Source organism: Pseudozyma flocculosa, assembly GCF_000417875.1.
Source record: "Pseudozyma flocculosa PF-1 unplaced genomic scaffold scaffold00008, whole genome shotgun sequence".
Taxonomy (NCBI): Eukaryota; Fungi; Basidiomycota; class Ustilaginomycetes; order Ustilaginales; family Ustilaginaceae; genus Pseudozyma; species Pseudozyma flocculosa.
Window position 1 is genome coordinate 780,554 of NW_006920876.1, and position 14,477 is coordinate 795,030.

At 65.2% G+C, this 14,477-nt stretch overlaps 4 protein-coding genes across 4 annotated transcripts; 2 read left to right on the forward strand and 2 right to left on the reverse strand.

Annotated features, from left to right (window-relative positions):
- Nucleotides 1-3,603: 3,603 nt before the first annotated feature.
- PFL1_02928 (uncharacterized protein) lies at nt 3,604-5,991 on the forward strand (the record flags this gene model as incomplete). Its single annotated transcript, XM_007880440.1, has 1 exon — nt 3,604-5,991. The coding sequence occupies one exon, from the start codon at nt 3,604-3,606 to the stop codon at nt 5,989-5,991; it is 2,388 nt and encodes a 795-aa protein (XP_007878631.1).
- A 179-nt stretch (nt 5,992-6,170) lies between these two features.
- Nucleotides 6,171-7,006, reverse strand: PFL1_02929 (uncharacterized protein; the record flags this gene model as incomplete). Its single annotated transcript, XM_007880441.1, has 2 exons — nt 6,171-6,524; nt 6,629-7,006. 2 exons carry the CDS (start codon nt 7,004-7,006, stop codon nt 6,171-6,173), a joined length of 732 nt encoding a protein of 243 aa, XP_007878632.1.
- Nucleotides 7,007-7,309: 303 nt separating this feature from the next.
- On the forward strand, nt 7,310-8,905 carry PFL1_02930 (uncharacterized protein; the record flags this gene model as incomplete). The annotated part of the gene is made up of 3 exons (XM_007880442.1): nt 7,310-7,545; nt 7,680-7,997; nt 8,089-8,905. The coding sequence occupies 3 exons, from the start codon at nt 7,310-7,312 to the stop codon at nt 8,903-8,905; spliced, it is 1,371 nt and encodes a 456-aa protein (XP_007878633.1).
- Nucleotides 8,906-11,777: 2,872 nt separating this feature from the next.
- Nucleotides 11,778-13,413, reverse strand: PFL1_02931 (uncharacterized protein; the record flags this gene model as incomplete). The annotated part of the gene is made up of 5 exons (XM_007880443.1): nt 11,778-11,838; nt 11,956-12,061; nt 12,175-12,484; nt 12,612-12,846; nt 12,944-13,413. The coding sequence occupies 5 exons, from the start codon at nt 13,411-13,413 to the stop codon at nt 11,778-11,780; spliced, it is 1,182 nt and encodes a 393-aa protein (XP_007878634.1).
- Nucleotides 13,414-14,477: the final 1,064 nt, after the last annotated feature.

Genomic DNA, 14,477 nt, shown 5'->3' on the forward strand with positions numbered 1-14,477 from the left:
GGCGTGCAGTGAAGCGGGGGGATCAGCCGTACAGAGATTTCTAGAGTGCCTGTGTGTCGGTAGGGAAGAGGAGGAGGGGCGCGGAAGTGGCGAGCGAGTGTGGTCGGTCTAGCTGTGTCCAAGGAGGGTGGGGGTGGCGATCCGATGGGGGGCGGCGGTGGTGTTGGCTCGTCTAGGTCGTCTTTGAGCGAGGGGAGAGGTAACGAGTGTGAGGAGGGGAGGTGGTGACCGACGAGGGGAAGCAGTGGAGAGGGTGCAGGGAGCCGGAAGATGGAGGGGGAGAGGGAGGGTGAAGGGCGACGGAGAGAAGGGCTGATGGTGGCGAGAAGGAGAGGGGAGGAGAGGAGGGGGACGAGGGTCAGCGTCGGCGACAAGCGTGTGGGACAACAGCAACGGCGGCGATGACGGCGAGTTGGGCGGCCGTCGTTAGGCCAAGCCGGTAGGGCGGACGACAACCAACGTCCATCAGCATCCTACTGTAGCGGGTCAGCCGGCCTCGTTTCACGCCTCTGCCAAGAGTGGGTGGGCAGGGGGCCGACTACTGGCCAGGAGGCGGCGTCGGACAGAGCCGTAGATGCGCTGCAGGGGGAGGAGGGGTCGCACAGTACCGCTCACCGCGCCGCACCGCACCGCACCACACCACACCATGACGGCGTTCCCAGCCGCCGCCGCCGTCATGGTCAAGTCAAGCGGGGCCAGTCAGCAGGGCTTGCAAGCAGTCCGGCAGGAGGCATGGGCTGGCTGCCTGTGCATGCATGCTGTGTTGACATCGTGCCGTCGTCCGCGTCGTCGTCGTCGTCGTCGTCGTCGTCGTCTGCACCGGCTAGGGAGAGAGAGAACGAGGACAGGGCCGGCTTTGCCTTGGCCCCAACCGTCGGCCCACGTCGGCGAGGTGGGTCAGGTCCCGCCGCTTCATTTTGACGGCAGTACGAGGCTAGGGCTTGCTTGGCCTCTCTCGACGCAGGTTTTCGGCTCCTCCTTCCCTTGGTCGACGTGCGTACATTGTACATACGTGCGTCCATGGTTTGGCCGCAGGCTGCTTGCTTGTGGGTTCATACGTACATCCGTACCGCTATTGTGCCTTTGCAGCGTGAAGGGGGCCGAGTGTACGCGTCGGATCTGGCCGCATCCCTGGCCGCGCGGGCCTGGCCCCAAAGGGTCAAGAATGCGACCAAGCGAGACTCGAGGATCGTCCCTGGCTCGCCTCGCCAGGCCTCGCACTGCACCGCTCAGGGCCCGGCCTGGCTAGGCCCAGGCTGGGCTGCGGTCACGGTGGTTGCGGTCGAGCCGCGCCGCGCCGCGCAGGGCGCAGCTGTCAAATGAATCGTGCGTGCGTACATACGCGTGCCTAGCGTAGCAGCGCGCAGCCAGGCAGGGGTAGTTTGGCAGAGGAGCGTGCGTCGTCTTGGCGAGCTAAAGGCGGCACCCTAGCCTGCTTCGTCGTCGGATCCACGAGACGACAGCTTGCATTGCCAGGATCGAATCCCGAGCGCACCAGACGATCCTGGCTTGCACATCCATACATGGTTACGCTGCTGTCGTTGGCTTGCGAGCTTTGCAAGCCGGCCTAGTATGTAGCAGGCTGGTGTCGTGGCGTGCCCGCCCTGCCTCGCGCTCGAGAGAAGCAAGATTGAGGCCCCGGAAGGACCGACCGCTCGGCATCTGGGGAATGTGCCCCCTCGCCCGCCAGGCGTCTCCGCCGTCTGGCAACGAGGACAGAGCAGTAGGGCAGGGCAGGGCAGCGACGGGCCCCCCGCTCCGCTTTAATGCCGTCGGAGCACCAAAAACGACCAAGCAAGCAAGCAAGCAGCAGGCGGCCCACCGCGGCCCAAGCCGATCCCCGCCTTTTGACTCTGTCGTGCTCCTGCCTCTCCCTCCCTCCCTCCCTCCATCTTGGCGTCTGGCTGCAGGCAGGCAGGATACAGTACATACTCTGTAGGCAGACGGGCGGGCGTCGTCGCATCTCGTCGCCTCACATATGGACTCTATGTACGCGGTTGCCGCGCGACGACGGCCGTTGACCAATATACGACTACGGAGACAGCGGCAAAACCTCGCCCGCCGACTCCCCTTCCGCTGGGGTTGCACGGCGTCGTCGATGCCAGCCACCGTGAGTAGCTCGAACGACGCCCTCGCGATGCTGATGGCCAACCTTGCTGCCTCTCCCTGACCTGTGGCGGCTGCACCGAGGACGGGTACGCCGCCGCGGATCCCGACCGACCGAGGTTGATGGTTTCTCGACGCCCTCCCGACGGCTTGGCGAGCGGGCGGCGGGCGGATGCCTGCATACACACAGCGATCCAGGGCCACGCTCAGATCGACCCAAGAAGGGTCCTCGCATGTCGGACGTTGGCCTTTTCCTCGCCCGCCTTCCCGTTGCTCGGCCAGCGCTTCGCCCTCGCCCTGCCCCGGTCCCTGGCCACCGCTCCTCCGCTCGGCTTCTGGTCGCTCCGCCTCCCGCTCGCCTCGACCTTTGCCTGGCCTGGTTGCTTGGTTGCTTGCTTGCTTGCTTGCTTGCTTGCTTGCTTGCTTGCTTGCTTGCTTGCTTGCTTGCTTTATGCATGCACGGCGCGTTGCCTGCCAAGCCACCCGTCCGCCCGCCCGCCTTGCTGCCTCCAGGGATGCTTGGATTTCTGCCCTCCGCCAGAGTCTCTGCCTGACTTTTTTTCTTTCTTTCGTCTGCTTCATCGTCGGGCCCGGCGTCGTCGTCCTCTTCTTGGCCGGCAGAGAGACGAGGGGAACGGAACGCGCGTCGCAGTAGGCCGGACCTCTGGCAGTCCTGGCAGGCAGGCAGGCAGGCAGGCGTGAGCGCGTACGTGTGGCTCTTTGACGTGCCTGGTCACGGTCGACGCAGCCATGCCAATGAGGATCTGATCTAGGGTTGGTACAGGTGCGAGAGAGCCGCCGTGCTACACTCCCTTTAATATCGGCCGTCCGTAACCTTCTACGCTTCAACCACCACAGGGCAGCGCTCATGTTGGGAAAAAAGTCGACCGAAAATTGCGACGAAAATTGACCACCGCGGCCCTAGCTCTCGCTACCAGGTGATGAGCTGTTCCTGCTCCGCGACCGTTGTCGTTTCCGACCTTGATGTTGACGCTGGCTGCGGCTGCTTGTCCGAGTGCCTCGAGGGCGACAGGGAGGCTCCGGGCAGCTCGAGGGATCAGTCTACCAGGTGCCAGATGAGCACAGGGGGCGCGGCGACGATGCGGCTGCATCGGGCTGACCCGATGCCAGCGGATCGGCGGAGCGAGCCTCTCTCTCGATCTGACCTGGCCTGGCCTGGCTGTCCGATGACGGTCTTTCGCTGACCGGCGAAGTTGCGGTTGCGATGTCGATTGGCTGCCTCCCGCGGGCCCACACGTGCTCTCCACATCGGCGGCCGGGCACAGAGGACAGGCCTTTGCGCCAAGCACGGCAAGACGCCATCCACAAGGTCAACGGCGACGACGACGACCACGACGACGACGACGACCACCTCCACCATCTCCGCCGTTGCCATCACCAGCCACCATTACTCATCGCCAGCTCGGATCTCATCCTCTCGCGGAATGCAAGCGTAACAGCCACCACTGCCATCGACAGATCGACCCACACTCGGCCATGGTCGCGCCGGCCACGACAACAACGGCGACGGCGACAGCGGCAGCGGCGGTGCTGCTCCTGCTGCTGGCGCCGCTGCCAGCCACCTTCGCAGCGAGTCAGGTACCATGGCAGCAGCCCCCAGACCCACCATCTGCCCCTGCACTGTCGTCGTCGTCGTCGTCATCGCCGTCGCCGTACGGCCGCTTCCTGCACATCACCGACCTGCACCCGGACACGTTCTACAAGCACGGATCCGCGGTCAGCTCCGGCTGCCACCACAACAAGCCGAAAAAGAAGAAAAAGGACGGCAGGTGGCGCGCAGGCTGGTGGGGCACCGGCGTCAGCGACTGCGACTCGCCCCCCCGGCTCGTCACCTCGTCGCTCAAGTGGATCTCGCAAAACTGGCTGCCCGCGCATCCACAGGCGGGGTCCACCTCCTCCATCGACGACGGGCCCCCGCGCGGCAACGGCAGTACCGCCGGCCAAGGATTCGACTTCATCCTCTGGACCGGCGACTCGGCGCGCCACGACATCGACGACAAGGTGCCGCGCACCCTGGCGGAAATCTTTGACCTCAACCGCTGGACGCTCGACCAGATCCAGTCGGCCTTTCCCGGCGTGCCCGTCGTCCCCTCGCTGGGCAACAACGACATCTTCCCGCACAACATCCTCTTCCCCGGTCCCAACCGGATAACAAAGGAGTTTGTGCGCATCTGGGCCGACCACATCCCCGAGTACGAGTTCCACACATTCGAGCAGGGCGGCTACTATGTCAAGGAGCTCCTCCCCAACCGCCTCGCCGCCATGAGCCTGAACACCCTCTACTTTTACGACAGCAACAAGGCAGTCGACGGCTGCGCAAAGACCAACCGAGGTCGCCATGGTCGCGGCGGCGGCGGCGGCGGCGGGGGCGGCGATAGCGACGTCGATCCGGGCACCGCCCAGCTCGACTGGCTCGAGGTGCAGCTCGACCTGCTCCGCCGCCGAAAGATGCAGGCCCACATCCTCGGCCACGTGCCCCCCACGGCGGGCAACTACTTTCCGCGCTGCTACCGCCGCTACACCGACATTGTGCTGCGATACCAGGACACGGTCGTCGGCCAGCACTTTGGCCACATGAACACCGACGCATTCTTTGTCCAGGAGGACCAGGAGGCTCTGTACGCGGCCGGCGCGGCGGAGGCGGAAGAGACGGGCATGGGCGACGCCGTCGCCCCGTCTTCTCTTGCTAGCGGCGGCATCATTGACGACGACGACGACGGCGATGCGACGATCATGGGCGACGACGGCGACGACGACGGCGGTGCGACGATCATGGGCGACGATGGATTGCCGGCCGACCTGCGCCAGGACTACTCGTCGCTGCCGGGCAAGGCGAGGACCAACGACGACTACTACTCGTTCTTTTTCACCGCGCCTAGTATCATCCCCACCTACTACCCTTCGTTCCGGGTGTGGACGTACAACACGACCGAGGCGGAGCGGTACGACGGTAGCGTCGCTGATGCGGCGCGTATCGACGCGGCCGAGGACGGCGATGTCCAGACTGGCGCCGAGGGGGAGGACGACGAGGACGAGGAGGACGAGGAGGACGACGACGGCATCGACATCGCCTCGCGGCGGCACCACCGGCCACTGCCGGACAGGGACGGCAAGCACAAGAAGAAGCACGGCAAAAAGAAGAAGAAGAAGCGCCACGGCAAGGAGCGGCCGCGGCACGTGTCGCCCGACTCTCCGTCGCGGCGCAACACGTACCTCAGCCTGCTGGGCTACAGCCAGTGGGTCATGGACATCGACGAGCAGAACGAGCACGTCGAGCGGATCCTCGACGGCACCGCCAACTCGACGTCGACGGTGCAGCCGCTCAAGGGCGGCAGCGGTGGCGGAGGCAAACACGACGGTCACGAGGACGAGGAGGAGCGGCGGCGGCAACGACGACGACGCCGGCACGAGGCGGAAAAGGTCGAGGTCGACTTCCGCCTCGAGTACACGACCTACACGCCCTCGACGCTGTGGCAGGAAATCGTGCGGCCACGCGGCGGCGGCGGCGGCGGCGGCGCGGGTGCCGGGTCAGAGCTGGGTCCGGTCCCGGTTCCTCGACACCTGCTCGAGTTGGAGCTGGACCGTCTCGGCGTGCACCCGTCGGCGCTAGCAACGTCGACAGAAGGGCAAGAAGACGACGACGTCGACGAGGGCGAGGGCGCAGGCGACGCGGGTGGATCCCTGACGCGGGTGCGAAAGTGGAAGCCGCCCAAGGCGCTGCGCAAGTTTACCGACTACTCGCTACCGGCCATCACGGTGGATAGCATGATGGACCTGGCGCGGCGGCTGGTGGTGGACAAGAAGCTGTGGAAGCGCTTTGTGCGGCGCATCTATGCCGAGAGCGGCGTCAAGGGCAAAAAGTGACGGCGAGCGGTAATGCTCATTGACGCTTCTGTTGCTGTCGATGCTGGTGTCGCTGCTGATGGCGATGACGGACAGGCTGCGTGTGCGAATGTGTATGGGTATCGTGTGGGGTGGAGAGAGGTGCGGGTGTCGTTATGCTCTGCAGGTCGCTCGATGGAGGAAGAGGACCGGACCTTGGGTCAATCGGAGAGTTCGATGACTTCGACGGTCTCCTTGTGCCCTGGAATCTGACCGGGTTGGCGCTCGACGGCCTCTGTGGAGCCGAGTCGAGGGTCGCGACTCAACGGCTGCTGCTGCTGCTGCTGCTGCTTCACCGCGTCGACGCTGACGCTGATGCTGGCGGTGGTGGAGCGCTTCCACTCAAACTGCGAGCGCAACCGGGCAGCGTGTGCCCAGAGGTCGATGTCGAAGTCGTGTTCGAGTTCCCGGATGAGGAGCGCACGCAGCACGTGGTCCGGGTGCGGTGCGGGTGCGCGCTGCGCCAGGTGCGCCGTATCCTCCCAGTCTCGAGAGGGCTGCTCGACCGTCGTGGACTTGATCGTCGTTTCCATGTGCCATGTCGCGATATCCGGGAGGACAAGCGGGGGATGAGCAAGAAGAACAAGCGACGACCAACGACGACGAGGGCGACACTCACCGGTGCCTGTTCAAGGTAGCCGATGCACATGACTCTTGCCTTTAGATTGGGCGGGTACACCCTCCCCCCGCCCGAGGATGCAGCATGCCGCTGCTGCTGCTGCTGTTGCCGGTAGTTGCGCCATCCACCTCGTTGATCGCCATCCCCCGCCCCGTCGATGCAGAGCGAGAGGTCGACGCGTAAAGAGGCGCCGCCGTAGGTCAGGATCGCTTCCGTCGCGCCCTCGTTGGGGTCGTCACTGTGGCTGTGGCTGTGGGTGTGGCTGCGGCCGTAGAGGGCGACGACGTGTCCGACGGTGCGGATCTTGCTTCCTGTATCGCGTGCAGGGTGGATGTCGGGCAGGGGCAGCAGGTAGGCGGTGCTGCTCGTCGATGCCATCCCGGGCGGTGGGCGGTGGGCGGTGGGCGGTGGTGGTGGTGTTGGTTGCGAGCGAAGAAGAAGCAGCGGCCAAGCTCGGCGTCTCCACAATTTCGGTGTGGGGGAATGGGGGCGAGGCGCCTGCTCGCTTGTTGCTCTTTGGTCGTGTGCACCCGCGCCGGGGCGACGCTCAGACGCAGCTGCGACCTTCTTCGCGCCTCTCCTTGTCCCTCGACCCTCTCCCTCATCCTCTCCCTCTCCCTCACCTTCACCTTCAGCCTCTCCCTCTGCCGCTCCCTCTCACCCCTCCCGGCGCGCTCGACCATGGCGGGCCGCTCAACAATACCACGGTCGCGTCAGACGCACGCACCGCCGCCCCCCGCTCCACGCCTTCCTCGCCCTCCCGCAAATGCAAATGGACACGCCTCGCCGTTGCCGTCCTCGAGGACCCAAGAGGACAGCAACAAGCTCGCCCGCAACGCTATCGTCGGCGCCGTCGTGCAGACCACCGCTTCCGAATGGATCATGATCCTCTCTCTCATCTTTGGCGGATGCTGCAGGTCAGTGTGCATCGCAGCGCCCCGCCATCGCCATCGCCATCGCCATCGCCGCCAGCTCGACCGACCGTCCGACTTGCCGACACTGACACTTGCGACCTTCCCTCACACCCCGCTCGCCCTTGCTCACCGCACAGCAACGCCTGGGCGCTCGAGCTGTCGACCAACCAGCTGCCCCAGAGCGGCACACTCATCACCTTTGCCCAGTTCGCCACCACCACCCTCTTCTGCCTCCCGCGCCACCTACACGTCCCGCCCGGCTCGTGGTGGCCCCGCCTCCGCCCGCGCGCCGTGCCCCTGCCCCGCTGGATCGTACAGGTGGCCCTCTACTTTTCCACGTCGCTCCTCAACAACATGGCGTTCGCCTGCAACATCCCCATGCCCGTCCACATCGTCTTTCGCAGCGGCGGCCTCGTCATCAACATGATCCTCGGTTACCTGGTCCAAAAGAGGCGGTGAGCCGGAACGGCGTCGTTGTCGGTGTCGGCACCACGAGCTAGCTTGACTGAATCCCCCCCACCCCGCTTCCTCTCGCACCGCCTGCAGGTACACGCCACTCCAAGTCGCTTCGGTCCTGCTGGTCACGGCCGGAGTCATTTCATCCACCCTCTACTCGTCGTCGTCGTCGTCGTCGTCGTCGTCGTCGCCGGCCTCGCCCTCCTCTAGCGGCGATGCAGCCGAGGCGGGCAGCTACGTGCAGGGCGTGCTGCTGCTGCTCCTCGCCCTCATCCTGACGGGCCTCATGGGCCTGTGGCAGGAAAAGACGTTCCGCGTCTACGGCACCTCAAACTGGCGCGAGTCGCTCTTCTACTCGCACCTCCTCAGCCTGCCCATCTTCCTGCTGCGCCGCGACAAGCTCGCCCGCGAGGTGCGCCTGGCCAACCAGACGCCGTCGTGGTGGATCGGCCTCGGTCCCGCACCCTCTTCGGCGACGGCTTCGGCGCGACTCGGACGCTTCCTCTCGCCCTCGTCGTCGTCGTCGTCGCTGAAGCCACGCAGCTTTGACCTGTCCACCCTGATACCCTTCAAGACGGCGCGCGGACCGGGGCCGGGAGCGGGCCTGTGGATCCCGTCCTTCTACCTGCCGCTGCTGCTCAATGTCCTCACCCAGCTGCTCTGCATCAACGGCGTCAACAAGCTCACGTCCAAAGTCAGCTCCCTCACCGTCACCCTCGTCCTCGTCGTGCGCAAGGCCCTCAGCCTCTTTATCTCAGTCATGCTCATCGGCCGCGGCAACGCCAACCCAGGCCTCTGGATCGGCGCCACCACCGTCCTCGTCGGCACCGTCGGTTACTCGCTCGCCGGCGCCGGCACCGCCAAGAAGGAGGGCGACGACAACAAGAAGAAGACCAAGACTCTCTAGACGCCGCCAAGAAGACCAAGACTCTCTAGACGCCGCTGCCGCCGCCACTGGGCATAGACAGACAGACAGACAGACAGACGGATGGAAACAGCAGTTCATGGGAGCGTGTGCATGCAATTTCCGTCCAAGAAGAGGTCGTACGAGTGCGGGAGGGTCGACCTTGGTATCGATCGTAGTGGACCAGAGACGTGGGGGAGGGAGAGACGGGCGTGTCTAGAGAATGACGAGACCGGCGACGGCGGTACCGAAGACGGCGGCGCCAGCGGTCCAGAGGGCGGTGTAGGCGCCGTTTCCGATGCTGACGGCGGCGTTGGGGTTGGCGGCCGACGAGACGCTCGAGGCGGCCCCAGCGGCGCCCGAGGTGGCCGAGGAAACGGCACCGCCGGCACCGGACGTGGCCGTGGAAAGGGCACCGCCGGCGCCCGAAGTCACGGTCGACGCCGCGCCGGCCGCTCCCGAGGTGGCCGTGGAAAAGGCGCCGCCGACGGCCGACGTGGCCGTCGTAAACGCTCCTGCCGCGCCCGAGGTGGCATCCCCAAACACCGAGGTGGCTCCCGAGGCGACGACGGTGCCGACGCCTGTGGTTGCGTTGCGTTGCGTTGCGTTGCGTTGCGTTGCGTTGCGTTGCGTTGCGTTGCGTTGCGTTGCGTTGCGTTGCGTTGCGTTGCGTTGCGTTGGTGCGAGGTTGAAATGAGGGTGTGTGTGTGTGGTTGGAGAGCGAGGTCAGCGGGTCTGTCTGTCGTTGTCGCCATGTGAAGGCGGATGAATCCACCTGGCGGCTGTACATACTGGCTGCTCCGCTGGTAATGTCTCCGAACACGCTCGTCACATCGCTGAGGACTGCGTTGGGGTGCGAAAGGGGGTGATACGAGACTGGATCAGCAGCTGTTCGGATCGTCGTTCCACCCTGCCTACATCTAGCGGAAGAAATCTCGACATCGTGTGCCAGCTCGTCGAGCTCCGGGGAGGCTGCTCCCCGACCTGCACCGCGGGATGGATGGCTCCTCCTCGGCCTCGGCCCATATGCACTCACACTGTCCGTTGGCCGGGTTGGTGAGGGCAACGAGGACAACGGCCTGAGCGACCAGGGTAGCCTTTGCGAACTTCATCGTGGCGTAATAGTGTGGGGTGTGTGGCCAGGTCGAAAGAGGTGAGAGCGAGGACGAGGACGAGGTGTCGAAGATGGATAGCAGGGGGGGACTGGATGCCAAGAGGACCGGGCCGGAACCCTCTCTCTTTAGTAGGCCATGGCAGGGCAGGGGCCAGGCAGGGCGACGTCAGGTGGTCACCGTAGAAGATGCCTGCACCGCCTCGGTACGGTTGGCCAGGCTAGGCGAGGCGAGGCGAGCCTCTCTGGGCGGCTCGAGGCGCGACCCGCGAGGGTTCGAGCTGGGGCTCCCTACCTCCTTCCACGTCTAAAACTCTGTTTCGGCTGGTTCTCGAAGCTTGGCAGGGCACGCATACCGGTAGCGCAGAGTGGCAATCGGTATCATCCGAGGCGGCGGCGGCGGCAGACAGAGCGAGCGAGCGAGCAAGAGAGCGAGCAAGAGAGCGTGACGTGCGCGCCCTTCGAGCGTCTTGCAATGCGGCGGAGCGGAAGACGAAGCCACTTACTCGACTCCGGCACCATTCGCCTGTCGTCAGGGAAAGAGGCAGGCCGATCAGGTCGATGCTGCTGATGCGTCGATGGCGGTGTTAGTTCCGTTAGGCCGACGGAAGTTGCAGCAACGGTGGCTGGTCTCGCCGCACCGCATCTGGGAAGCTAACCAAGCTAAGGGTAGGGTGTCGGGCCGACCCGAAATGCCGTTGGGTGCGTCGGGCCAGGCGCGGCAGGCCAGGCCAGGCCGAGCCGGGCGGCGTGTACATCTATCTGGGCTTGGCGCATCTTGCATCGCTTCCCTCCCTGCCCTCGCTTCGTTCCGCCTCATTTCGCGTGGTTGCAGCTTCCTCTTTGCCAGGCGGTGCGCTGATGGGGCGAGGATGGAGAAGGGCATAACGAGGATGGCTCTGGATGGAGGAAGAATGCGACATGCCATGCCATGCCGTGCCGTGCCATGCCATGCCTCCCATAACATCGCCGGACTGACGTGACCTGACACTGACGTCATCCCTCCGCTGCTCAGCGGAGCGGAGCGGGGCGGCGAAGGCTCGCTCGCTCGCTGTGTACGGTGAACGCGCTTGCACCTCCGCACCAAACAACACGATCTCCGACGGCCTGCGCCGCCTAGCAAGGTAGTTGATGGAATGCCACTCTTGGAACGTGCTTCCACGACCTGCTGCTACGACTGCGGCTGCTGCATCGACATCGTCAATCTCGACGCCATCGCTGGGCAAGTGGCGGGGTCGGATCGACCCGGCTGCGGTGGAAGCCACCCACCGACTTTCGGCCCGATTCGATGGCTTGGAATCAGGCAGGGCTGTGCTGCCTTACCCCTGCCTGCCTAGGCCATGCTGTGCTCGGCAGCGCTGTGCGTGGTGTGCTACACGATGGCGGTGCGGGTGGCGCTGCACTGCACTACCACGCTCCCCTCCATGCTCAGCTTCCGCAGACGGGGCCAGCGAGCAAATAGCACGGCCCACGCTGCTGCGACTGCCCAGCTGGCGTCGTCCTACGGCAACCGGTGCTGGCACCACCACGTCAATCTGCCAGTACAGTCTATACCGACCGCAGATCCTCTTTCCCTGATCCTACCACGCCCGCTGATTGTTCTCCCGAGCATCGTCGGGAGCCAACACCACAACCGCGGCACGGACCAACGGCGAGGCTGTTCGGATCGGCGCACGGGACCGACCATGGCTGCCATACCACCAACCAACGCTTGACATTGCGACGAGGCGGCGCGCTCGCCACAGCGATCGATCGACAGACACCTCAGCGACCCCTTCGGACCAGCAGTCCAAACATGACGGCCGTGCACGCCGACAGCGAGAACCTGTTGCGCAGAGGTCGACCCGCGACCGGACCTCGGAGTTGGGTCAGCTCGTGTCTGACTCGTTCCCATCGGCACCTCCAGCGCCGACCGCAAGAGACGGGCGGCCACGCTACTCACCATGTTGCGGCGTAGACGGCATGCTGGTTGCGCAGCTCAATCGTCGCTGCCCGTCCGACGGGGACGCCCTGCGCCACTCTCGCAGACGCCTCTCCCACATTGCCGTCTATCACAGCCGGCCAGGCCAAGGTTATCAGAGAAAATATTGGACGAGCGCATCGAGGTGAGCAGTTTATGTCTGGCTACCACTTGAGCGCTCCACGCAATGCCGCGACTCACCAAACACCTCTTCGAGCAAGACGGGCAGCACCCTCTGCGACTCTCGCGACGACGAGCCGCCGACACCGAGCATGCCCTTGACGCTCTCGGCCACGCCGGCGCTCGGCGTATGGTGGTCCTCCAGCGCATCGTTGCGCTGCTTGGACTCGAGCGACAGCGCGGACGCACCAACCTGCGCCGACGCCCATTCTGCCATCTCCTTTGGATCGGCGTGGTACCACGAGTTGGTCTTTGGATCGCTGGCGGGCGTAAACGTGTTGGGCGGATAGATGCGCGGCAGCAGCGCGACAAACTCGACCTCGCCTCGAGGCTGGGGCGGGGGCGGCGATGGAGGCGGACGGACGGATGGGCGGATCAACGGACAGACAAGACGGACGGCGTCAGTAGCGAGTACAGGAGGACGGGTCCGCACAGGGCGGGCGTGCGAGCGGACTCACCATGGCCTCGTCCTTCAGCCTGCGGTCCGCGCCGGTACCGATGATGTTCTTCTCCGAGACGAAGCCGCGGTTGACGAGCACCATGCCGCCGCCCTCTGCGCGGGCCATGGGGCAGACGACGTGGAAGCCGAGGACACCGTCGCGCACCCGCGGGCCGAGGAACATTGTCCGGGAGTGGTCAAAGGTGCCGCGAAGCGTGACTAGGCGGAAGTCGAATTCGGGAAGCACATCGAGGCTGACGGGAGCATGGATAGCGGCGCAAGGGGAGCAGTCAAGCAAACGATTCGGCGATGCGACATCGACAACGCAAGCCAAGACGGGTGGGCACTCACTTGATGTTGCGCGGTAGGTGGAGGGGTTCCTTTCTCAGCTTGTCCTCGAGCTCCTCGATGAGGTTGACCTTCCACTTGAGCCGCTTGATCTGCCAGTATCCGAGGCCGAATGTGAATATCGGGATGAAGCCGAGGACGAGGGTGGTGGGGGAGCGGTACCAGGGTCTGCTGGACTTGGACGACTGCGGCTTCGAGTAGCCCGAGGGCGTGTCTTGGTACGTGTCCGAGTTCCTCGACGGGCGGGACGAGGAAAAGGGCCGGCGGGAAGCTGGCAAAGACGATGGCAATGGCTGCGGCGGCGTGTGAGAGACGGTGCGGCCGGCAGCGGTGGTGAGGGGACGCTGGCAGGCGTAGGCGTGGCGGGTCGAGGAGATTGTGCTGGACGACGAGGCAGAGGCGGAGGCGGGGGCTGCGAAGGCGGCGCTGAGCTCGGCGGTCAATGGCCGCAGCGCTGTGCGTAGTGAGGCCATGATCGCGGTGGATGCCGAGGTGGGACGATGGCCCGGAAGCAAAGGCGGACGTTGAGCTTAGCGGGAGGGATGGTGGTGCAAAGGGGGCCGAGGACGAGGCTGATGCTCAAGTCAGAACTTCTCGACGCCTCGCCAGGCAGAGCGTGACATAAGCACGGCTCAGCCTCCACCTGGTACGCCCTGGCGCCCTGGCGCTTTGGCCCTCGCTCTCCCCTCCCGCGCCGCCCCTTTCTCCCGCACGAGAACCGCCTGCAGCCCCGCCCCACCGTACACCAGCCCCGCCGACACCAACACCCACACCTATACCAACGCCAACAACGACCAGCACCACCACCAGCAGCAACCTGCTTCCGCCCGCCGATGACAGCGACGACGACGATGGCGACCGCTCCTCGCCACGTTTTCCTCCTTCTCCCGAGCAGCGGTACCTGCCTGACCTCGCCTCGCCTGCTGCGACCTCGCGCATCATGCACACGTACAAAGATAGCCTGTGACAGAGGTGGGCGGGATGGTCTGCCAGTCCTTCGCAAAGAAAAGAAGAAGGATCTTCATCACACGCACATCAAGGTGGGTGCTGGACGGGTGAAGGAAAAGTACCCGTGCGTGCGTGCGTGCGTGCGTGGATGCTGAGCCGTGCTCTGGGGATGGCCTTGCGGGGGCGCAGCCAGAATATTGAGCTCGCCGCCTGCGGGGCCAGAGCGGGCAGGCGGGCCTCTCCTGTGCCTGCAAGGCGCGAGCCTCGACCCTCGCTCCTCGCTCCGCGCTCCTCGCTCCTCGCGTTCCGCGGCCCCTTGCCCTAGCCCATCTTTTGACTCTTGTCCTGCTCTCGCTCCCTGACACAATAATCCTCTCTTCTCTCCTGTCGACGCAGCCCATCCATCGAGCCAATCGTCAGCGTGCGCCCATCCGCACCGCCCCCTCTCGATGTCGCTTTCCTCATCCTTTCTCTTCAACGACAAGACCGCACGGCGAAAACAGCGTCGAGGATGATGAGGCCGCGTCCGAACGATGCCGACGGTTTCGAGGGCGCTCGTGGACATGATCGGCGCTCACAGGCCTGGCCA